The sequence below is a fragment of the Theropithecus gelada genome, chromosome 5, assembly GCF_003255815.1.
Source record: "Theropithecus gelada isolate Dixy chromosome 5, Tgel_1.0, whole genome shotgun sequence".
Lineage (NCBI taxonomy): Eukaryota > Metazoa > Chordata > Mammalia > Primates > Cercopithecidae > Theropithecus > Theropithecus gelada.
Window position 1 is genome coordinate 16,575,599 of NC_037672.1, and position 25,089 is coordinate 16,600,687.

The 25,089-nt window shown below is 43.4% G+C and overlaps 1 protein-coding gene across 1 annotated transcript in view; it reads right to left on the reverse strand.

The window, feature by feature from the left end:
- Positions 1-25,089, reverse strand: part of FAM184B (family with sequence similarity 184 member B) — a 150,966-nt gene that overhangs the window by 45,769 nt on the left and 80,108 nt on the right. The window contains exons 5-7 of the mRNA XM_025385642.1: positions 24,770-24,976; positions 12,719-12,829; positions 9,359-9,466 (exon numbers count right to left, since the gene is read on the reverse strand). Of these exons, the coding sequence (XP_025241427.1) occupies positions 9,359-9,466; positions 12,719-12,829; positions 24,770-24,976 (426 nt within the window). The remainder of the gene's footprint in view (positions 1-9,358; positions 9,467-12,718; positions 12,830-24,769; positions 24,977-25,089) is intronic.

The following is a 25,089-nucleotide window of genomic DNA, read 5'->3' on the forward strand; positions in this document are numbered from 1 at the left end:
AAACTGGATCCTAATCTCTCACCTTATACAAAAATCAACTCAAGATAGTTCAAGGACTTAAATCTAAGACCCAAAACCATAAAAATTCTATAGCATTGGGAAAACCCTTCTAGACATTGGCTTAGGCAAAGAGTTCATGACCCAGAAAACAAAAGCAAGTGCCACAAACACAAAGATAAATAGATTGGACTTACTTAAACTAAGAAGCTCTACACAGCAAAAGAAACAATCAGCAGAGTAAACAGACAACCTACAGAGTGGGAGAAAATCTTTGCAATGTATACATCTGACAAAGGACTAATATCCAGAATCTATAAGAAACTCAAATCAGCAAGACAAACAATCCCACCAAAAAGTGGGCTAAGGACATGAATAGACAATTCTCAAAAGAAGATATACAAATGGCCAACAAACATGAAAAAATGCTCAACATCACTAATGATCAGGGAAATGCAAATCAAAACCACAATGTGATACCACCTTACTCTGCAAGAACGGCCATAGTCAAAAAATAAAAAAAAATACATGTTGACATAGCTGTAGGGAAAAGGGAACATTTTTACAACTGCTGGTGAAAATGTAAACTAGTACAACCACTATGAAAAACAGTGTGTAAAGTTCTTCAAGGAATCTCTATATTGTTTTCTATAGTGGTTGAACTACCAGCAGTCCCACTACTGGGTAACTACCCAGAGGAAAAGAAGTCATTATATGAAAAAGATACTTGCACACGCATGTTTATAGCAGCAAAATTTGCAATTGCAAAAATATGGAACCAGCCCAAATGCCCATCAGTCAACAAGTGGATAAAAAAAATTGTGGTATATATATATACACCATGGAATACTACTCAGACATAAAAAGGAACAAAATAATGGCATTTGCAGCAACCTGGATGGAAGTAGAGACCATTATTCTAAGTGAAGTAACTTAGGAATGGAAAACCAAACATGGTACGTTCTCACTCATAAGTGGGGGCTAAGCTATGAGGATGCAAAAACATAAGAATGATACAATGGACTTTGGGGACTCAGGGCAAAGGGTGAGAAGAGGGTGAGGGATAAAAGACTGCACATTGGGTACAGTGTACACTGCACAGGTGATGGGTGCACCAACATCTCAGAAAGCAGCACTAAAGAACTTATTCAAGCATATAAGGTAACACATATGTTAAGTAGCTATATTGAGCCATTCCACAATGTATAGATATTTCAAAACATGTTACACATGATAAATTATAGTTTTTATGTCATTAAAAATTATATTTAAATTTTGTTATTTTGAAAGCTTTTCACAGATCTTTTTCAGTTTTGTTTTTGAGCCTGTCTTGTACCTGGTTGCACTAAATATATAATAGTTCTCTCTTGTGAAAACCTTAAAAGCCTAGATTTGAACACGTGTTCAATGATAATGATATAACAGAAAAAAGAACTTATTTCATGTAACCAGACACCACCTGTTCCCCAAAACCCTATTGAAATAAATAAACAAACCAAAACAAAAAAAATGTTTGAACTTCTCTGAACTAAATAAAACAGACTCAGAACATGGCTTCTGAGAATATCCCTGAACCACTCCTGGTGTATCCTGAGTTGCTCAACCCAATTCCTACTCTTGGGTTTTTCCCAAAAGGCGTATTTCTCAGGTTCAGTCCAATGCTCTCTCCAGTGCTAAAGTGGCCTGGGTATGAATAGTTAGTGCACGGAAAAATAAATAGATCTGCTTCTCCTCCAAACCATCCACTGCAAATGCCTCCTCCCACTTCCTCCCAGGCAAATGGCTGGTTATTTTAAATCCGTGTTCACATTAGGTCCTCATCTTTCATCTTCCATTTATTTAACCTTTTCTGGATTATTTCTATTTTAAAGAAACACCCACGCCCAGGAAATCTCCTATAAGGGAATATTCAGTCATTCTCAAGTTCATTTGACAATCTTTCAAAGGTAGCATTATGTGCATCTTAAAATAGAACACCAAATGTAATGGAGTTTTGCTGAAATGATTACAGGGGACTGTAATAGATACTATAAAGTCACCTTACATTGACAGAATCTTTAATAGTTCCGAAAAGTGCCTTCATATGCTTTCTCCTGTTCATTACCACAAGTCTCTGGGGGTACGAAGGGCAGGGATTATTGCTGCTGTTTTACTAACAAGAAGTAGTGCAGCATTGCAGGTTACAGCGCAGGCCCTGGTGCCACCCTTTGGGCCGTGGTTTCTCTATAAGAAGTCTCATAGGGTGGTTTGTGAACTGTGTGAAGTACTCTGGGTTTGCCATTATGAGTAATGAAGAAACTGATCTCAGGGATGGTTTCTGGCCTGTCTGAGGCTCCTAAGCAGCTCTCGGGTAGAGCTGGGTGGAACCCATGTCCTAAGCCTTAGGCAGGTGGCCCTGCCCTACACTGTCTTCCTACACTGAATCTCAGCTGATGCCCAGAACCTCTCTGTGGAGTGGAGGGCAGGCTGCTTTGTTCTATGTCAGATGGAATCAGACCCCTCCATTCACACCAGACCGAGGGTGCTGGCTCCCAATTGGCCTGAGGAACACTCAGGATGTCACAGTTGTTTAACAGCCTAGTGGTCATCTGCCTGCCAACGACCAGGACAGCTGACACCTCCAATTCCTATGGTCCTCCAACATATGGCACGGGGCGACTGTTGCCCAGCAAACTACTCAGGGCCTCCAAGAAGCAGGGGACACTTTCAGACCTGGAGAGCTTGGGAGTGTCCCTGGCTCCTTCCCGAACGCCTCAGGGAGCTTGCCTTGGGCTGCTTCCCCACAGCATCCCATTTTCTAGTGAAGTCATATTCAGATTTCAGTGTCAAGCAGATGTCCGCAGACGTCATTCTTCTGGAATAGTTTCCTGGACTCCCCTGGACAGAAAGCTTCCTCTCCCATATGGGCTTGCCATTAATATATCTTCTTGCCATCATCATAGCAGTCATCATAATAAGTTAATATTTAAGGAAATAGTTATTTCTCCCATTTGAAATATGAGCCCTCCAAGGACCAAGATTAGGCCTCATTCTCCTGGACATGCAGCCCCATGGCTTGTATAGTGACGGTACTCAGACATATTTGTAGAGACGAGATGACTTAAATAGCAGTTACCACAAATGACTCCCTTTTCCTTCTGGAGAGGGCGTGGGCAGGGGTATGTATGAAAATTTCCACCCTTTTCCACTGCCCGTTCTGTGTGGCCCAGGCACCAAAGGAGTCTTCTGGAAAAAAATTTTCCTTCAGAATGATTATGACTAAAATAGCTTTCTGGAAACCAATTAGTAAAACTTTGAATCTACGAAATCAAGGGCTGGCAGGGAGAAGCCAGGATTAAAGGCTTGGTGAGGTCCCAGCTAAGTTTAATGGGGACAGAGTCACACCCACGTTTGGCAGCCCTCTCGCTGCATGTTCTGGGAATGGAGTGGAAAGCCTGTTCTCAGCTGACATTATTATTTTTATCTTTCTCTTTCTTTTTTAGATTTCTTTTTATTGTTTATTTGTTTATTTATTTACTTATTTTTGAGGCAGAGTCTCACTCCGTTCCCCAGGCTGGAGTACAGAGGCACAATCTTGGCTCACTGCAACCTCCGCCTCCCAGGTCCTAGCGGTTCTTGTGCCTCAGTCTTCCACGTAGCTGAGACTACAGGTGTGCCACCATGCCCAGCTAATTTTTGTATTTTTAGTAGAGACGAGGTTTTGCCATGTTGCTCAGGCTGGTCTTGAACTTCTGGCTTCAAGTGAACCACCCGCCTCCATCTCCCAAAGTGCTGGGATTATAAGCGTGAGCCACTGCGCCTGGCCTGTTTCTATTTCTCTTGACTCACTGAAATGCTTTGGCAGAACAGCTACTGGCCTAAACTGAAACCCCTGAGTCTTGAGCAAACTTACATTTTATAGCCTCAATCCAGCAGGAACATCACTGGGGAAGTTGTCATTTAATATCCTGTTCTGATGCCCCTGTTTCCACCAGCAGATCTGCCATCGGATTGTTCAAGCCCCTGCCCACGCCTCCCTGGCTTTACCTCTGCCCCTTGTACCATCCTGTGTGGTTGCAGATATGGCCATGCTAAAGTATGCTGCTCACGCCTCATCTAGACCTCCGCAGAGCTTCGGCTCACCAGGCTGGCACAGAGCTGGCTTGCCAAAACTATTTGAACTAGATTACAATTTTTTTTCTGACTGGAAAAGTTCAGAAAGTTTTGTTACTTGCTGTATTAGCAAGGCACACGTGCTGCTGGTGGGGGCACAGAGCGGAACAACCTCAGTGGGTGGCAAGTGGTGTTATCTATTGCAGTTAAACACGCACACACCACTGGACCTGGCAAATTCCACGGGAGCAAGAGTTAGCACCGAGGGAGCATTTACACACACTAGGTGCTGTTTCCAACGCCAGACAGATAGGAATTCATTTAGACCTCACAAAGACCCTCTGGAGTAGATGCTATCATCGTCCTTGGCATATAAATGAGAAAGGTGAAGCAAAGAGACATCAAATTATTTGTCCAAGATTATCCAGCCAGTAAGAACCCAGGTGTCTGGTTCAGGGGTGAGCTTGCTTAACTACTATACTATATTATATCCCTCTATGGTGCTATCCATTGAAGTATTATCTAAAATAGAGAGATGTGAAAACAATCTAAATGTCAATCACAAGGGAATGGTTCAATATAATATGGTTTTTCTATACAAGGGAGAACTAGATGGTTGGTTTGTTTTTTTAAAAAAAATGAAGCTGAAAGGGAAGTGTACTGAGCTATAAAAGTGTCTCTAAGCTATAAAATTTAAGTTAAGAAAAGCAGAATTGGCCAGGCGCAGTGGTTCATGTTTGCAATCCCAGCACTTTGGGAGGCGGAGGTGGGTGGATGGTTTGAGCCCAGGAGTTTGAGACCAGCCTGGACAGCATGATGAAGCCCCATCTCTACAAAAAATACAAAAACTAGCTGGGCATGGTGGTGGGCACCTGTAGTCTCAGCCACTCAGGAGGATGAGGCAGGAGGACTGCTTGAGCCCAAGCAAGGAGGATTGCAGTGAGCCAGGACTGCAGTGAGCTGAGGATTACAGTGAGACCCAAAAATTAGCCAGGCGTGGTGGTGGGTGCCTGTAGTCCCAGCCACTCAGGAGGCTAAGGCAGGACGTCGAGGTTTGCAGTGAGCCAGGACTACACTCTATTCTGGGTGACAGAACAAGATCCAGTCTCCAAAAAAAAAAAAAAAAAGGATTTCATGAGAGTATGCTATCATTTATATTTAAAAAATCCACAATTATGCCTGTATATACAGTATATCTCTGAAAGGATATATAAAAAGAGAGAAGATAAAACACAGCCAGTAGTTTGCCCTGGGATAGGGAACTTGGCAGCAAGAAGAAAGATGCTTTCCAATGTATACCTTTATATACCATTTGAGTTCTGTACCACATATGTGGATTGCTTATTTGAAAAGAGGTCTTAATTTGAAAGAACAAACAATACCTGCAAAATGCCTAATAGAAAACAGCACCAGATGTTTAAGCTGTTACTAATTGTCCACATTGTTTTCCAGCTATTTGTTTATGCACACTTCTCCCTCTAGCATCCAGCTCAGAGGCTGGCATATCCCAGGTGTTGCACACACAACTGCAGAATGAATGAATAATGTGCATATTGAGTTGAATCAAATGAAACTGATATTTGTCGAGGTTCCTGCTGCAACGGTATAGAGGAGGCATCTGCACTTCCCTCTGGAAACCGAGCTCATTCACTATTCACAAAAGCAAAGACATCAAACCAACCCAAATGCCCATCAATGATAGACTGAATAAAGAAAATGTGGTACATATACACCACGGAATACTGTGCAGCCATAAAAAAGAATGAGATCATGTCCTTTGCACGGACATGGATGGAGCTGGAAGCCATAATCCTCAGAAAACGAACACAGGAACAGAAAACCAAACACCACAAGTTCTCGCTTATAAGTGGGAGCTGAACCATGAGAATACATGGATACAGGAAGGGGAACAACACTTACTGCGGCCTCTTGGGGGAGGGCAATAGGGAAAAGAGCTAATACATCCTGGGCTTAATACCTAGGTAATGGGTTGATAGGTGTAGCAAACCACTACGGCACATGTTTACCTAGGTAACAAACCTGTACATCCTGCATATGTACCCTGGAACTTAAAAAAAAAAAGAAACCAAGCTCATTGAAAGACAACATTCTAGGTTAAGAAGGCTGAGGAGGGCTGGGCGGGGTGGCTCACGCCTGTAATCCCAGCACTTTGGGAGGCCGAGGCGGGCGGATCATGAGGTCAGGAGTTCGAGACATAGACCAATATGGTGAAACTTCATCTCTACTAAAAATACAAAAATTAGCCGGGCATGGGTGCACACCTGTGGTCCCAGCTACTCGGGAGGCTGAGGCAGAAGAATAGCTTGAACTCGGGAGGCGGAGGTTGCAGTGAGCCAAGATCGCGTCATTGCACTCCAGCCTGGGTGACAGAGTGAGACTCTGTCTCAAAAAAAAAAAAAAAAAAGGCTGAGGAGTTTCCTGGTGGACCAACCCATGTTCCGAACAGGCACTTGTATTCTGGACTTCTTCAGGACTTGCTTTTTTAGCTACAGAGGTGGTTCTCTACTGGGGATAGTTTTGCCCCCAGGAGACATTTTTGGTTGGGAGGGTACTACTGGCATCTTGTTGGTAAAGGCCAAGGAGGCTGCTATGTATCCTGCAGCACACAGCACAGCTCCCCGCAAGCCACCAAAACAAAGAATTATCCAACCCCAAAGTCAAGTGCTGAAGTTGAGCTGTGGTGACAGCACCGGCTCATGGACGTCGTGACCATGACTGGTAGACTCGGGTCATCAGCCCCGGAACATACCTAGAACTTCTACGTGTTTATTTTCCCTCCTAAAATACGGCCTGCTCTACAATCTTCCTGAACTGCATTTTTAAATTCAGTCTCCAGCTTACCAACCTTATTTCAGATTTAATTTCATCAAGAAGGATATCAGCCAACTCCGGTCCATCTCCCTGCCACCGTCACTTTGCGGAGCTGAGAAATACTTGAATATCTCAGGACAACCTTTCTGGGAAGCCCCACATGGTGCTGGTGAAAGACGCAGTTGTCCCTGGGGCCAAAAGTTCTCTGGAATGCCAGCTCATGAGACTGGTTCTTAAGAAACCGAGGAGAATGAAAATATCTGCACCTCCCTCAGGCAGAAATCTTCCAAAAGGAGGGGGACAGCCTCAGATCAGGAAGGGGAAAGCCCTGTGGATGAGGGTGCCTCTGCTCCTTTAGGATTCTCTTCCAGGCTTACCGGAGTGGTGGGGGGCAGCGGGGGCAACAGGGCTGCTCAAGGATTCTCCCCTTTTCTGGGTGTCAGAGGAAGAAGGAGGAAACCCAGAGAGTCCTAGCTGCTCCCCTTAACCCAATGACAGCTGGGGCCTGTTTTATCTGGAAGGCATCCTGGGCATGTGCTGCTCTTATGGAGAGAGGAGGGGATCAGAGCCCGTGGTTCCATCCTGTCTTGGCTATTTACCGGCCTGTGACTGTGGGCAGGTCACCTGCCCTCACCTTCAGTTTTCTTTTCTGTAAAATGGGTGCCTTACAGGGTTGTTGCAAAATTCCAATGAAGCTGAGCATGCTGATTCATACCTGTAATTCCATCACTTTGGGAGGATCACCTGAGGTTAGGAGTTCAAGACTAGCCTGGTCAACATGATGAAACACTGTCTCTACCAATGGTGGCACACATATGAGATCACAGCTACTCGGGAGGCTTAGGTGGGAGGATCGCTTGAGGCCAGGAGGTCGAGGCTGCAGTGAGCCATGATTGCACCACTGCACCGCAGCCTGGGGTACAGAGCAAGACACTCTGTCTCAAAAACAAAAAACTCCAATGAAGTCAAAGATGAGAACAGTGCTCTACGACTGACCAGTTCACATACAAATGTTAATTATTATTTAAATCCACAGTCACTAGATTTTGGCTGTTTCTTGCCCTGGTGAATATGTGGTTGACTGGGGGTTATCCCAGAGGAGTATGTCATGGGGGCTGTTGGCAGGACCAGGGCCTGAGCCCTGGAAGATGGGGGTCATGGGAGAGAAACTGCAGTTCCTGAGGACACTCGTGTACACAGAAATGGGTAAACAAGAGACTGGTGAGACTGATGTGGGAAGATTCAGACTCACCATGTAGTGTTTTCCTGCCTGGAGTTTGAAATGGCCTGAAAATTGCAGGCAACAATCAAATAAGTGAAATTGAAGGCTGAGGGTTTTTTTTTTTTTTTGGCTCTCTTGCTGCCAAAACAGGAATTAAGAGGGTTATTCAAGCCAGGGTACTCAAGCGCCCACTTCACAGGGATTATTTATATTCCTGACATGGTACAACAAATGTTCACTGAGTGCCTATCTTGTGGGTTAGGCTGTGTCTCTAAGAAGATATGCTGAAGTCTTAAGCCCCGGTACCTATGAATGTGACCTTATTTGGAAATAGGATCTTTGCAGATGCAATTAGTTACGATGAAGTCATACCGTAGTAGAGTGTGCCTTAAATCCAATGACTGGTGTCTTTATAAGAAGGCTATGTGAAGACACAGAGACTCAGACGCTCGGGGAAGGAGACCATGTGATGACGGAGGCAGAGACCGGAGTGACGCGTCTGCAAGGAAGACTGGCCAAGGAACACCAGGACTGCCCAGCAACCACCAGAGGCGAGGGGAGCGGCACAGACCAGGTTCTCCCTTGCAGCCTCCAAAATAAACCAACCCTGCCAACACCTTGATTTCAGACCTCTGGCCTCCAGAACTGTGAGAGAGTACATTTCCATCGCTGAAGCCACCAAGTATGCGGTCATTCATTATGGTGATCCTAGAGAACAATACAACCCACCGCAGGCCAGACAGAGACACAAACCAACCAGTTTCTACCGTCAAGCGGTGTCCCTGAAAGGGCAGCTTCACGGACAAGGGCTGTTGTGAGAGTAAATGAGATCATGGCTGTGGAGGGAGGCAGCCGGGGCGAGAGGGGCTTTTATCACGACTACTGGGGTTCGTGCTGGGCAGAATCAAAGGCCCTGCTCCAGTTGAGTGCGCCCTTTATCCGCCAGGCAGGCTGCTCTGAGAGAGAGAGCGGAGACTCATCTGACAGGCCTTATTCTTTTTCAAACCACCCAGATAATTAGTCAGAATTCTATTTCCTTCGTGGTTTCTGTGAATGGATTTTGTGGTGATTTTTTTTTTTTTCCAGGCATTTTGGCAGTGTCGAGGGGAGATGTAAAAGAGACCATTAACATCAACATGCGTCACTGGGGACACTGAAAGGCTGAGACTGAGAAGAGAAGTATCTTCAATTAAATCTGACAAAGCTGGAGGTTACCTGGGTCTCCAGAATGCTGCAGCGCTGGCAGCCTAATTCCTGGGGCCTTTCCTCAGCTCTTGTGGGGCGTGCCTTATTTTGTTGGATAAATTCTTCCAGCCTTAAAACCTAAAAGAGGAGATAAGAAACACCAGGCAATGAAACCAAGTTCTGCCTCCTCGACACAGTCATTCATCCGGGAATCAATTCTCCTGGGTCAGTCTGTTCTGGGAAGAGTGCCCCATTAGGCAAATTTTACACACACTTCTAGAAATACTGTTTTTTTCTTTTTTGTTTTGTTTTTTTTTTTTGAGCCAGGGTCTCACTCTGTCACTCAGGCTGGAATGCAGTGGCACAATCTTGGCTCACTGCAACCTCCACCTCCCAGGTTCAAGCGAGTCTCCTGTCTCAGCCTCCCAAGCAGCTGGGACTACAGGTATGCACCACCATGCCCAGCTAATTTTTTGTATTTTTAGTAGAGACGGGGTTTCACCATGTTGCCCAGCCTGGTCTCGAACTCCTGACCTTAAGCGATCTGCCTGCCTCGGCCTCCAAAAGTGCTGGGATTACAGGCGTGAGCCACTGCGCCAGGCCTAGAAATGCCATGTCTAATGAGCTAGTTGCTTAGTCTTTCCAGAAGAAAATGTGCCCAGCAGGTTTATAGTATTCCACAGTTTCCTTTAAGTTATTTACATACATATTTCTATACTAGATCTGTAGGGTGGCTTTCATATCATTCCCGGAAGGCCACTCAATTTCTTTTGAAAACAAAACAAAAAAGCTAATTGGTAAAGAAAATGAACAACATTTAAGAATTATGTAGATAAAATGAGAGAAGAGTGGCTTGGGGGTGCTCTTAAAGTGTAAGGCCTTAATTATGATGATGATGATTAACCAACTAATTGTAATATATGAATTAAACAGACGGCTTTCCCCTAGACTTTGAGGAGAATGAGGCCAAAAAACATAAAGGAAACCTGGACTTTCCTCAAATTTTTCTAGAAACCTTAATACTAGTTAGGCACCATGCTAGGTACAAGGAGGGATGGGGAAGGGACAGAGTGAAAGCAAGATAGTAAAATCATAAAGCATGGTCCCTGCCTTTAAAAAGCTATCATTTTATGAGGGGGATAGATAAATGTTTATAAGCCCAATGACACCCAGTAGAGATACGTATAACATAATAAGAGCACCTCCTGAATGGTCCATTTGCTCTGTGCCACCCAGGAATCTAAGCCTTTTAAAAAAAATTATTATTATTATTTTTAAAAATGAGATGGGATCTTGCTATGTTGTCCAGGCTGGTATCAAACTCCTAGGCTCAAGAGATCCTCCCACCTCAGCCTCCCAAAGTGCTGAGATTATAGGGGTGAACCACTACGCCCAGCCAGGAACCTAAGCCTTTTACAGTATTAACTCTTTTAATCCTCACAACAGCCGTTATAAGGTAGGTACTACTGCATAGAATTTAGAGCAATAGGGCCAGGTGCGGTGGCTCACGCCTGTAATCCCAGCACTTTGGGAGGCAGAGGCGGGTGGATCACCTGAACTCAGGAGTTCGCAACCAGCCTGGGCAACACAGTGAAACCCTGTCTTTACTAAAATACAAAAAATTAGCCAGGTGTGGTAGCATGTTCCTGTAATCCCAGCTAGTTGGGAGGCTGAGGCAGGAGAATTGCTTGAACCTGGGAGGCAGGAGTTGCAGTGAGCTGAGATCATGCCACTGCACTGCAGCCTGGGTGACAGTGAGATTCCGCTTAAAAAAAAAAAAAAAAAGAGCTCTAAGGCACATTCACAGAAATAGGTCAGGGCCCAGGCTTCCCTGACCTGTGTTATTCAAAAGAATAACTGGGTCTGTAATCCCAGCACTTTGGGAGGCCCAGGCAGGTGGATCACAAGGTCAAGAAGTTGAGATCATCCTGGCCAACACGGTGAAACCCCATCTCTACTAAAAATAGAAAAATTAGCCAGGCGTGGTGTCAGGTGCCTGTAATCCCAGCTACTTGGGAGGCTGAGGCAGGAGAATTGCTTGAACCTGGGAGGCGGAGGTTGCAGTGAGCCAAGATCACGCCACTGTGCTCCACTTGGGCGACAGAGCGAGACTCTGTCTCAAAAAAAACAAACCAAAAAAACGAATAACTCGGTTGGTCTCATACATGTACATGAGGCCACCTTAAGCTCTGCAGCAAGGTGTGGTCCAGGTACAACAGGAAGACTGGCAGTGTATCTCCAACAGGGCGAGAGGAAGAGATGGAGGGAGGGAGAAGTGAAGGAGGAGGGAGTGAGGGAAAGGCAGGAGGAAGGGAGGACAACAGGGCAGAAAGGAGGAAGGAGAGAGAAAGGCTTCTTTGCTGTGCAGCCCCACCTTGGTCTGGGCTGGACCAGAAGACTCTATCCCAGAACTTTTCACCAAGACCTACCTCTAGACCCTGAAATATCAAGTCTAAGGAATGACATGCTCATCATTTTTTAAAATAATGATTTTAGAAATAGAAGGAGTTAGAGAAAACATCACACCTGTGTACTCATCACTCAGCTAAAGAAATAACATGTCACAAATACAGCTGCAGCCCCTTACACTCTCTCCCTTCTAGAGATAACCACTGGCCCAATTTGATTCTATCATCCTCGTGCTTTGTTTAGATTGACCTCTTGGCTATTCCTAAACAATCGATACTGTTTTGCGCGTGGCCTCTGTGTTCTTAAAAATACCCCAGAGGTTGTGATGTACAGCAGGGCTGAGGAACTGGTGTCATGGGTTCCTGAAGCAGATGGGAGACACAGGTCTCATCTGGAAGGTTTGAGGGAGGACAGGGGAAGGAATGAAACTTGTTGACCTTTTTTTGGTTTAAGCAGGCTCAGAAATGGCTCTTAGGATTCTGTTTCTAGCCTTTTCCACTAGTTCTTTGATACTTTCAGGTGCCCATGAAAATGTGTTAATTTCTTTTAAAATCAGAAAAATGTATAGTCTGGATGATACTCATATTTCTACCACTGCAGTCATAAAATATAAATTTTTAATATTTTTTAATAAAGGAAGGGCCTAGAAAGGCAAAATTGCTAAGAGCCCACAAAGGGGCGAATGTATCCCTGGGGAAGGAAAGGCAGGGGAACTGCAGGTTACCCACTTGTGCCTTCATGAAGCCACAGAACCAACACCAGTGGCCTCCTTCTCTTATTTGAGACATTAAAGGCCTCTTTGTTTAAGCACCTCTAATCTGGTTCTCTGTTACTTGCAGCTAAATGCATGTCCCCTGAGACAGCCTTCCTGTCTGGCTGAGTGTCTTTTTCTGTCTTCCAAAATTCTTGGCTTCTCAGTTAGGCAGAAGCTCCCAGGGACCAGAAACAGCACCCCAAGGCTTGCATTTGTTCAGGGCTTACCTCGAGCAGAGAATTCTGGAGCTTCACATTGAGGGCGGCTTTCTCTTCTTCCAGCTGCTTTATCTCCTTTTCTGATTTCTTCCTCACTTCCTCCAGCTGTGCTTCTACTTCCTAAAGGACGATTGTTAGAGTTAACCATACAAGGCACGGAAAGAGAACACTTAACGTTTTCACACCCTGCCTTCTTCCCAGAGATCAAAGAAGCTTACGAGAGTCATAAAATACCACAAATAAACAGAAACTAGACATACACGAGAAGGTCAAAAGAAAACGTGTGTTAACTTCACACCACAAAGCCTGATATATATATATAGGGGTGGGGCATATTGTTGTCTTTAAGTTTTCTAGTGTCAAATTTTTAAAAATGCTCATTACTAACAAAATTTTCAGTGTCACATTCATTACTAACAAAATTCTCAGTGTCACATAAGTAAAAAAGCCAACTACATTTTCGGATGCAAGGAAATAGAAAAAGCAGTACAAAATGTCTTCTCAACAGCATCCATACATGAGTCAAAATGATGGGGTTAGCTGGGTACAGTGACTCACGCCTGTAATCCCAGCACTTTGGGAGGCCGAGGCAAGTGGATCGCTTGAGCCCAGGAGTTCAAGACCAGCCCAGGGAACATAGTGAGATGGTATCTCTATTTTAAAAATAAATAAATTAATTAAATAAAATAAAATAAATGATGGGATTCCCAGGGCCGATTGCTCCATGGTCCCTCACCACAGCCCATGAACCTCAGTGCAAAGCAGATCCAGGTGAAGGAACATTCTGGAGACCACATAAGTGGTACAGTCACGTTCCATCTGTCATCTCGAGCACATTTCCTAACCTCTCAGTGACTCACTGTGCTCCTCACATGCTCCCTGCCACTCCAGGTACATAGTAAAGGATCGGTAGATGATAGGCACTAATATTATTCTCATAGAGACCGAGGCTTTCTGTTCTAGCTTAATTTCTATGGAAATTGTGCAAGTATCTAGAGGAGTGAATGAGATAGTCTATTCCTCTTAGCTGAACTTTAGGTAGATATTGTATCACTCATTCATTCAACAAATATTTCTTGAGATCTACTGTGTGCCAGGCACTGTTCTCAGAGCTGGGGAGATAAAAGGGAGAATTCCTATACACCAGGAAACTGACATTTGAGTGAAAAAGATAGGCAGCAATCAAAGTCCATGAGTAAACAAGACGGCAAACATTAGGTTGGATGGAGAAATAATAAAGCTGGGAGGGGGCTCTGCAGTGCTGGGGAGGGGCTGAAATGTTAGATAACTTGGCCAGAGAAGTGCTCCACAAAGTGACTTTGGAGTAAAATCCTGTCATAAGTGAGGGAGTTCACCAAGGAGATGTCTGGGTGTGAGATTTCCAGGATGTGCAAAGGCCCTGGCACATTCTAAGGACAGAGAGGAGCCACGGTGGCTGGACTAGATGAGGTCTGAGGAGCACCATCTGAGGCCTCAAACATCAAAGTTAGACTTACCAGTGAGGTGAAGGCCACTTAACTGTTGGTCAGAGGAGTGATGTAGTGATGTGGTTGCAATGATATTTGGATAAGTTTGCTACTGTGTGTTTTTTTTTTTTTTTTTTTTTTTTTTTGAGACAAGGTCTCGCTCTGTCACCCAGACTGGAGTACAATAGCACAATCATGGCTCACTGCAGCCTTGACCACCTGGGCTCAAGCAATTCTCCTACCTCAGTCTCCCAAGTAGCTGGGACTACAGGTGCATGCCACCATGCCCAGCTAATTAAAAAAAATTTTTTTGTAGAGATGGGGTCTTGCTATGTTGCCCAGGCTGGTCTTGAACTCCTAAACTCTAGTGATACTCCCACTTCCACCTCTCAAAGTGCTGGGATTACATGCATGAACCACCATGCCCAGCTTCACTACTGGTTTCTGTCTTGAGTACAGACTGATGTGGGTGGAGGGGTCGGGGGAGAGCAGTGGCAGGCAGGCCTGGGAGGAGGCTGTGGTGGTAACTGAGGTGAGAGTGATGGTGGCTGGGCCTGTGGCAGCAGTGCAGCGGGGAGGAGGGGTGGAACTTGGGATATATGTGGAATGTTGACTGACAGGACTCACTGAAAGGAGAGGTCAGGATGGCACCAGGCTTTCTGACCTAAGCAAGGAGAGAATGGTGCCACCATGAACTGAGGTGGGGAAGACAGGAGTGGATTCAGGGACCCTCTGAGGAGCTTGTTTGCACATGTCAAGTTTGATACATCTGTTAGGTGTCTAAGTAGATAGAGAGAGGGTCTGGAATTCAGGGGAGGGTTCTGGGTTGGAGTATGCATTTGGGAGCCATCAGCATACAGAATGTATTGAGGCATGCATTGGAATGAGAAAAGCTAGAGAACAGGAATGAGAGCATGAGGAAAATATAAGATATTAAAGAACCAAGCCCTCAGACATTCCAAAATTTCCTATGAATTAGAGGTTACAATATCCAGCAGGTATTTGTAGAGCAGCTGTCCTAAGCTGTCAGTTGATTATGGACCTGTAGATCTAATGGACATGATAACAGTAGCTGACATTTGCCGAGTACGTGCCATTTGCTGGCACTTTACACAGACCATTCTCTCTGGTCTTCGTGAAAGCCCTATGACTTAGGTACTACCACCAAGGCTTATTGTAAAGATAAATAAATGAAACTTAAAGAGGTTAAATGCCTTGCCCAGGGTCAAGATTTGAACTCAGGAAAGCCTGACTGGTTGACTGTGCTTCTTCCCTGACTTCTCAAGGAAAATTTAGCTCCTAGTACAGAAAAACGCTTGACTGTGTGAGTACAGAAGTTGTCATGTATCAGACAACAGCATCACTAGGCTGAGCAGAGAAGACTTGTAGGAAAACCCATGTTTAAGCTGGACTGGAAGGATCAGTAAGAACTGGACAGGATCAGGCAGGAAAATTTGGGAGCAGGGAGAAAGTGCTCTTCGTCAAGGGAAAGAACATGGAATGAATGATGAACTAAAAGGCTGGAACCACTGAGGGTGGCTCACACCTATAATCCCAACACTTTGGGAGACTGAGGCAGTAGAATTTTTTGAGGCCAGGAGTTTGAGACTAGCCTTGGCAACACAGCGAGATACTATCTGTATGAAATTTTTAAAAAATTAGCTGGGCTTGGTGGCATGTCTTAGCTACTTAGGGGGCTGAGGCAGGAGGATCACTTGAGCCCAGGAGTTCGAAGCTGCAGTGAGCCATGATCACATCACTGTACTCCAGCCTGGGTGTCAAAGCAAGACCCTGTCTCTGAATGAATGAATGAATGAATGAATACAAAGTGAAAGGCTGGAGGGCAGAGTAGGACAGGGGAGAGGTGTGGGATAAGGCAGGAGAGAGCAATCAGGAGTCTGCCTCTGTAGGGTCTTAAAAATCATGTTAAGGAATTGGAACTATTTAATACATTATAAAGATGATAGGGAGTGACTGGAGAGTTTGAAATGAAGGTTGAATTTTCAGAAGGTTCCACTGCAATGAAGATTAGATTACATGAAGTGGGGAGACTGGAGGCAGGGAAATCATCGCACGTTCCATCATGAAATGGTGGTTGACTGGATCAGCATGGTACCACGAGGAGAGGGGGAAGTGGAGGAATTCCACAGTCATTGAAGAAGCAGAATTAATACATTAGATGGACGACTGAATGTGAGGGGTGAGAAAGAGATCATGTTTGACTCCTGGGTTTCCAAGTTGAACATCTGAAAAGACACTGCTGCTGATCACCTCCATGACACCTTTATACTTTCTGTGGGGCCAAGCCCAGCCTAGGCCAGTGACTCTGGGGAGGCCCTTAGCATTTTTCCTGGGGTCAGTCACTTAAAGAGAAGAAATAAACCCTGGACATTTAACATGTGTATAGTCTCTGTTCAGTAAATCTATGATCCCCTTTTGCAGGGCTTGTTGTTTTTGAGAGCTCATTTTCTAAACACAGTATGTAAATTCTCCTTTGGTTTCAAACAAGTTCAGGTAACTTAAGCAATCAGCAGCAGCAAGGCCATCCCTTCAACAAAAATTCATTTTCTTTCCTTCATTAATTAGCTTCTCATCCATAGAAGCTTTTATTGAACAGAAGTTTTGTTGAACATGCTTTAATAAAGAAGACACTCACTAACACTGCCAACATGTGTTCACTGTAACAGCACAGTGATAATCCCCTGTGATAATAATTTTTAGCATAAACGAATGGCTATTTCTAATTTTACATAACTTAACTTCCCAGTCTACAAGTAACTAATCATAGCTTCCGCTGTAACCTTGACAAATGAACCTAATGTGAAAAAAATTCCCCCACAGATGGAAATAATCAATTTCAGCAGTAATTTTTGGCATAAGTAAGCTTCATTTTGGGTGCAAAATAATGTGGTTTACTGTCAGAAAACAAACATTTCTGGCTCACTGGAGAACACAGATTTGAAAGAAGCATGCCCGGTCCAGCTCAGCCGAAAGTGACCTTGAAGATTTCAACAGGAAAATTCCCTTAACTCAGGTAAAGAGAAAAAATAAAAATAAAAAAATAACAAAGACAAGGATATTGAGAAAAAAGGAGACGAATGCTCTCAGATATTTAAACTGCTTCATCCCGAATCTGGAAGACTGTTTCATGGGCCATTAATTTTTAGAATTCACAGAGCATTTTCATAAATGCTATTCTCACTGAACTTTCAGATACCCAGGAAAACAGGTTTGATGGCACCCATTTGACACAGAGGAAATCCCGCAGCTGATAAGACGTAGATACAGGACTCACACTCATTTTCTGTTTCTTTGTCCAGATTGTCTACAATTACAGGTAATTAAGGAAAAGCGATGTAAAAGTGCCACTGTAAGGGACAACAACTGAGCAACCACAGAAAATTACCATGTGGAGATTTCAGTTGGAGTTTTAAGAGAAAACTTGTTAACTTTTTTTCAAAAAGAAAAGTTAATTATTTGGCATATATTTAAAGTTCATGATGCAGCTGAAAGAGTCAACCAGTACAAGGCCTTAAATAATCACTCCGGGAGGCTGAGGCAGGAGAATGGCGTTAACCCGGGAGGCGGAGCTTGCAGTGAGCTAAGAACGCGCCACTGCACTCCAGCCTGGGTGACACAGTGAGACTTTGTCTCAAAAACTGAAAATTTTATATTATGTATAATTTATCATAATAAAGATGTCTCACACAATGAAGCTGGTTCACAAGTAATTTAACTGCCTGTCAAAAGAAAATTTAGCAAAAATGACAATAAAATCCAGATGTTTAATAACTTAACATTCTCAATGTCCAGCATCCAATAAAAAATTACTAAATAGGCAAAAAGCAGAAAAATGTGACTCATAAAGAGCAGAACAACCAATCAAAAAGACCCAAAATTGACGGAGATGACAATGCTAAAGGAATAATTATAATTATGTTCAATAATTTAAAGGAAAACATGAAAATAATGAGGATGGAAAAAAAACTGTAAAGAAGAACAGAAGGGAATTTCTAAGGCAAAAAATTATAATATCTAAAGTGAAAAATGTACTGAATGGGTTTTTAAAAAGATTAGATGGTACAGAAAGAAAGATGAGTAAACTTGAAGATACAGCAAGAGAAATTATCCAAACTTAAACACAGAGACAAGGAATCTGAAGAGAACCTCAATGACTTGTGGGACAATATTAGAAGAGGAGCAAGAGCAGGAAAAACAAATGGAAGAAATAATGGCCTTAAAATTTCCAAATTTCATGAAAACTGTAAACCCATAGACTCAATGAGCTTATAACAAAAACACAAAGAAAAATCACATCATGGCGACCGGATGTAGTGGCTCACGCCTGTAATCCCAGCACTTTGGGAGGCCAAGGTGGGTGGATCACCTGAGGTCGGGAGTTCGAGACCAGCCTGACCAACATGGAGAAAGCCCATCACTACTAAAAATACAAAACTAGCTGGGCGTGGTGGCTCATGCCTGTAATCCCAGCTACTAGGGAGGCTGAGGCAGGAGAATCGCTTGAACCTGGGAGGTGGAGGTTGCGGTGAGCCGAGATCGCACCATTGTACTCCAGCCTGGGCAATAAGAGTGAAACTCCGTCTCAAAAAAAAAAGAAAAGAAAAAAGAAAAAAAAAGAAAATCACATCATGGCATATCATAATCAAATTGTTGAAAACTAGTGATAAAGAGAAAATCTTGAAAGCAGTCGATAAGAAGAAACATACTATGCAAAAGGAAAAGATAAATGTGGCTGTTAACTTTTCACTAGAAGAAAATGCAAACCAAAAGATACTGAATGACATCTTTAAAGTGTTGAAAGAAAAAACAACTGTCAACCTAGAATTCTATATCCAGTAAAAATATTCAACAAAAATGAAGGCAAAATAGAGAAAGAAAATATGTTGTGAGTAGGAGTTGACATATGCTACAAGAAATGTTACAGGAAGTTCTTTAGGCTAAAGAAAAATGATACTATACAGGCACTTGAAGTTACCAAAGGAATGAAGGCTGCAGAAATGGCAAACAAATGGGAAAATGACCCTTTTTTCTCATTAAATTTTTTTCTCTAAAATATGGTTGTCCGTTTAAGCAAATATAAAAGCAACATACTGTGGGATTTATAGCATGTGTAAAATAAAATACAACATATAACAACCATTGTACGAAGAACACAAAGGGTAAAATGAAAATGTATTATCATGAGGTTTATATGTGTGAAGTAATGTATTTCAAGACAGACCAATAAATTTAAAGATGCATATTCCAAATCCTAGAGTAACCGCTAGCTCTCCACTTTGCCAAAAGAGAGCATATCTAATAAGTCAAAGGTGGAGCTAGAAAATGGAATACCCCGGAAATACTCAATGTATCCAAATTAAACGGAAAAAGGGGGTGGGAACAGATGTGACAAGTAGGAAAAACAAGATCGTACGCTTAATGATAATTACATTAAATGTGAATGGTCTGAATGTCTCCTAAAAGGCGGAGGTTGTCAATCTGTATAAAAAAGGATTAAGTATACCACAAAAGCACTTTTAATAGAAAGACACAGGTAGGTTAAAATAAAAGGACAGATTAAAATAGACCAAGATACACTAACCATAAACATGCTAAAATATGTATATATTATCAGACAAAGCAGATTTCAGGACAAATAATATTTCATAAATAATAAGAATCCATTCATCAAGAAGACACAAGAATCCTAAATGTATATGTACTAATACAAAGGTTTCAGTTTTCATGAAGTAAAAACTGAGAACCAAAAGGAGAAATAGACAAATCTGCAATTCTAATTTGAGATTTCAATCTTCCTCTCTCAATGATCAACAGAACAAGTAGAGAAAAATCAGTAAGGACATAACAGACTTGCACAATACTATCAACCAACTTGACCTAATTAGCTTTTATAGAACACGCCACCCAACAGCAGCAGATTCAGATTCTTTTCAAGCACACAGGAACCATTCATCTAGACAGACCACATTTGGGTCAAAAACAAGCTGAACAAATTTCAAAGGAATGAAATGACAGAATCTGTTCTCTAACCACAGGGGAACCAAATTAGAAATCAATAATAAAATGGTATCTAGAAATGTACCAAATAGTTAAAAATTGAACAATATACTTCTAAATAACCAGGGGTATTTTGGGAATTGATAGAAATATGAAAAAAAAAATCTGAGATCTTGGTGGTAGTAGCAAATAAAGAAAAAATTTGAGAAAATAATATCATTAATATTTGTTATTTCAAATTAGAAAACAGAGGTCCGAAGTGGTTCAAAGTGACATATTTAAGATTTGACGGGGCCGGGCGCGGTGGCTCAAGCCTGTAATCCCAGCACTTTGGGAGGCCGAGACGGGCGGATCACGAGGTCAGGAGATCGAGACCATCCTGGCTAACACGGTGAAACCCCGTCTCTACTAAAAAATACAAAAAACTAGCCGGGTGAGGTGGTGGGCACCTGTAGTCCCAGCTACTTGGGAGGCTGAGGCAGGAGAATGGCGTGAACCCGGGAGGCGGAGCTTGCAGTGAGCTGAGATCCGGCCACTGCACTCCAGCCTGGGCGACACAGTAAGACTCCGTCTCAAAAAAAAAAAAAAAAAAAAAAAGATTTGACAGTGAGAGTGCTCTCCCCAGGCACAGCGCTTAGTACACACTGACCTGACTCTGGTTGTTTCACTAGATCTTTTCCTCCCTACCAGACTGTGTATTCCCTGAAGACATGGCCGATTCCTGTATCCCTGCATTGCTCAAAACATAAATATGCATTCAGTCAACGATAAATAAACAGTATATGGATAATGGCAACGCAAGGACCTGAATGTCCAAGGCCCAGGGCAATGTATATTCTTTTATACACGCAGACTGGTAGAGAGCAAGAATTACTGGCTGTGGAGTCAGACAGGACTGATTCATACCCAACTCTGTTATCTCTTAGTTGTGTTCTACTCAAGTTACTTAATTTCCCAAGTTCCTTGTCTATGAAATGGAAAAACAATAACAGAGCTGAGGTTGGGATCTGATTGCTGAGTGGAGAGTTGTCATTCCTTTTGGCTGCCAAAGATCTAGCCTCCCTTCCATTTGGTGTTTGAGAACTCTCCATCTGATGCATCAGAGCCCTCCTCTTATCATAAATCTGGAAAACACCAGACTGCCAGCAACTTGAGCATGGGCATGGGACTGAAGCTCCCCAGTAAGGCGCACCTATCCTGGATTTCAAATCAGAGGCCAGTGATGTGGACAGTGGGAGTCACACAGAATTTGGCACCTGCAGTTTTCAGGGGCAGCAGGGCCAGCTGTTCTAGAGCTGTACTGACCACCTGAACTTTCTGTGATGATGGAATGTTCCACAGTGTGACAGAGCTAATGTGCAGAAATCCCTTAGAGCTGTGCTGGCCATTAGGGTAGCCACTGGTCACATATGACATGTGCTGGTCACATATGACTAGGGAGCACTTGAAATGTGGCTAGTGCCACCGAGGAACTGAAATTTAAATTTTATTTGATTGTAATTAATTCAAATTTAAGTAATCACATGTGTCTATTGGCTCCCATATTAGATAGCTCAGTTCTCCAGGCAATGCCCAGGGCCCAGTGTTGGTGGTTTCGGCTGTGTAAGCTGCAGGTCCAGGTTCAGAGGTGGCAGCATAGGTGTTCTAATCTGTCTTGCAATAGATTTGGGACATTATTCTTGGCTGGGTAGTTGCCAAGCCCAGTTCCCTGGTCTTCCGTTATGTTTTGTTAAATTCCTTTTCTGCATCAACTCCCAGGTGGGTTTGTGATTCTTGTCACCAAGAATCCTAAGTGAGTCACATACAAATGAGAATGTGCAGAAGTGATTAGCACAGCTCGGGAGGTGCTGAATACATCGTCTGCATCCCTTTCCTAGGAGTCAGTGTATGCAAATGCTGATTATAGGATGTGTACTGTGCTGTCCATCAGGATTCGGTGACAGTATCATCTAATCTGGGGTCAAGGAAGGCATCAAGGCCTCCAGGTCAGCTCCAGGCCACCTCCTATAGTGTGTTCTTTAGGTTAGGGTAGCATTCAGGATACACAACATACCTGCAGACAAGGGCTCAAAGAAATAGTGCACTCCTAACTCTACAGGGGACAATGGTATCTATTTTTAGTCCATAAACCCTAGATTGGAGGCCTCTTTAAGGTTTTACCTTTCCCAATCTGCATGGCCTAATTTAAATGCTTAGTTCTTGAAAATGAACAAAATGTAAAACCAAAAAAACCAAGTAAGTGCAATTTATTGCGACATGATTCATATCCCAGATGGACTCATGCCCCCTATTAAGGCCGAAGTGAGATTTACACATTCAGAGTCAGGTGTGGCTGACAGGTTACCAGGGCAACCTGTAGCTCTGCGAGAGCATGCTGCGCTCCCTCCTGCCGCTTGCGGCCGGGGATGGAAAGAGTGTCCATCTGTTTGTCTGAGGATTAGGTTTGTGCAACCAGTTGCAGCTCACGGGGAGGAAAAAACGCTTTCACTACAGCTGCCTACCCAGCGTGAAGCCACGGGCTCTGGAGTCAGGATATCAGGTTTGAATTGCAGCTCCACCACTTAGCTGTGTGTCTTGATATATAACATCTTTGAGCTTCAGTTTCCTCAACTCTAAATGGGGATATGAACATTTTGTAATATTGTTGGAAAGATTAAATGTGTTCTAAAGTATCAGGTACTTTATAAAGTATAATGGGCATGAAATAATATTATCACACATTATGTTACCCAATGCACGTGGAAATTAACAATGAGAGCTGGGCATGGTGGCACACGCCTATAATCCCAGCACTTTGGGGGGCTAAGGTGGGAGGATCCCTTGAGTCCAGGAGTTCAAGACCAGCTGGGCAACATAGTGAGATCCCCATCTCTACAGAAAAATTTAAAAATTAACCAGGCATGGTAGCGTGCACCTGCAGCCCCAGTTACTCAGGAGACTGAGGTAGGAGGATCCCTTGAGCCCAGGAGGTTGAGGCTGCAGTGAGCCATGATCACACCAATGCACTCCAGCCTAGGCAAGAGAGAGAGACCCTGTCTCAAAAAAAAAAAAAAAAAAAAAAAAAAAGAAAAGAAAAAAAGAAATTAACAATACTTACTATATCTTGAACTTTCATTACATGCTTTGCACTAAGATAAGGGTTTATATATACTATAATACCACATTTAATTTACATAATAAGCCCTTGAAGTATTTAGCCCTATTTTAGAAATCAGGTATTAGGCCGGGCATAGTGGCTCACGCCTGTAATTCCAACACTTTGGGAGGCCAAGGAGGGTGGATCACGAGGTCACGAGATGGAGACCAACCTGGCCAACATGGTGAAACCCCGTCTCTACTAAAAATACAAAAATTAGCTGGGTGTGGTGGCACATGCCTGTAGTCCCAGCTACTTGGGAGGCTGAGGCAGGAGAGTTGCTTGAACCTGGGAGGTGGAGGTTGCAGTGAGCTGAGATCGCGCCACTGCACTTCAGCCTGGTGAGAGACCAAGACTCTGTCTCAAAAAAAAAAAAAAAAAAAAAAAAAGAAAGAAATCAGGCTTCAGAGAGGTTATATGACCTGTCTACAGCCACACAGCTTGTGTTAGGGTTCAGACTTAGATTCAAGACTAGTCTTGATCTTTTGATCTTTCACAAGTTCATTTAACATATAATCTTGAGTATTTACTACTTGTAACCCCTGCACAACAGTGCACGCCTCAGTGATACAGTATTATCTTTCAGTGAACACTCAAAGCTGGTACTGCAGAATCTTGGGCTATAAAGAGGCCTCCTTGTAATAATTAAACAAAGCATTCCACCTACGTTCACCATGATATTGCTTCACACTTCATTCTTTTCCGAAATCTTCACGTCACTTATTTATTCCAGCAAACACAAGAGATGAGGCTTCACATGACTTGCCAGTAGAAAGCCGCCCTGTTTGGAGGGAGAGTGGAACAGCACACACGGGCAGAATTTTCCCTCACTTTGGCACGCTGCTGATTAATTACCTGCATCGGCCTGCTGCCCACGTATCCTAGGCATTAGGATACGCCTTGTGTCTTCACGTGGCTCCCCATTAAATCCTTGCAGCTACTCTACGAGGTGCTATTATTATCATCCTCCATTTTACAAATGAGGATCCTGAGGCACGTGGAATTTCCCTCTATGGGGGCCCAGGTTAAATCACTTGAAGTGTGGCGATAGAGTGGAGAACTGGATCCAGGAAGTCCTCCAGGCCTGAATTTTTGGTTCATGGTATTTCTGTGTGTTTTTGCAGAGTAAGTGGAGTTGAATTTCCCTAAGTTCACCACTCATGACATGATTCCGCCCCGGGTCAATGACTCCAGGCTTATAGGGGTGTCCCTCTGTCTCCTCCAAAAGACCCTGGACTCCCTTTGGAGAAGGCATAGGGAGCTCTGCTATCTATCATAACTGTACGTTTCATCTGTGTGTATTCAGAGAAGAAGCTTACATTTGTACAGAGTAGGAGCTCGGTAAATGTTTGAGGAAGAAAAGAAGGAACAAAAAAGGGAAGAAAGGAGGTGGGAGAAAGAAAAAAGAACCAGAACAGTCTCTATGGAAGTAGGTCTCACCTTCTGCAGTTTCTTTCTTTCGGCCTCCACAGATGAGCGAACGGATTTGATTTCCACGGTGTGCTTCTTTACCAAGTCTTCCAGTCGCTTCACTAGCTGGTCTTTGAGATGTTTCTTCTCCTCTTCTGTCTGATGTTTGATTTTACGAAGGTCTTCTTCATATTGTTGCTTCATATATTCTGTCTCAGCACTTGCCTCTTTCTTGGTCTATAGAAAGAAAAAGGACCTTGTAAAACCGCTGGGGAGGGATGAGGAGCAGGGAATCACGATTTCCCTTTCATACAACTGTTACAAGGTTTATACATCATTTTTTACAGCAC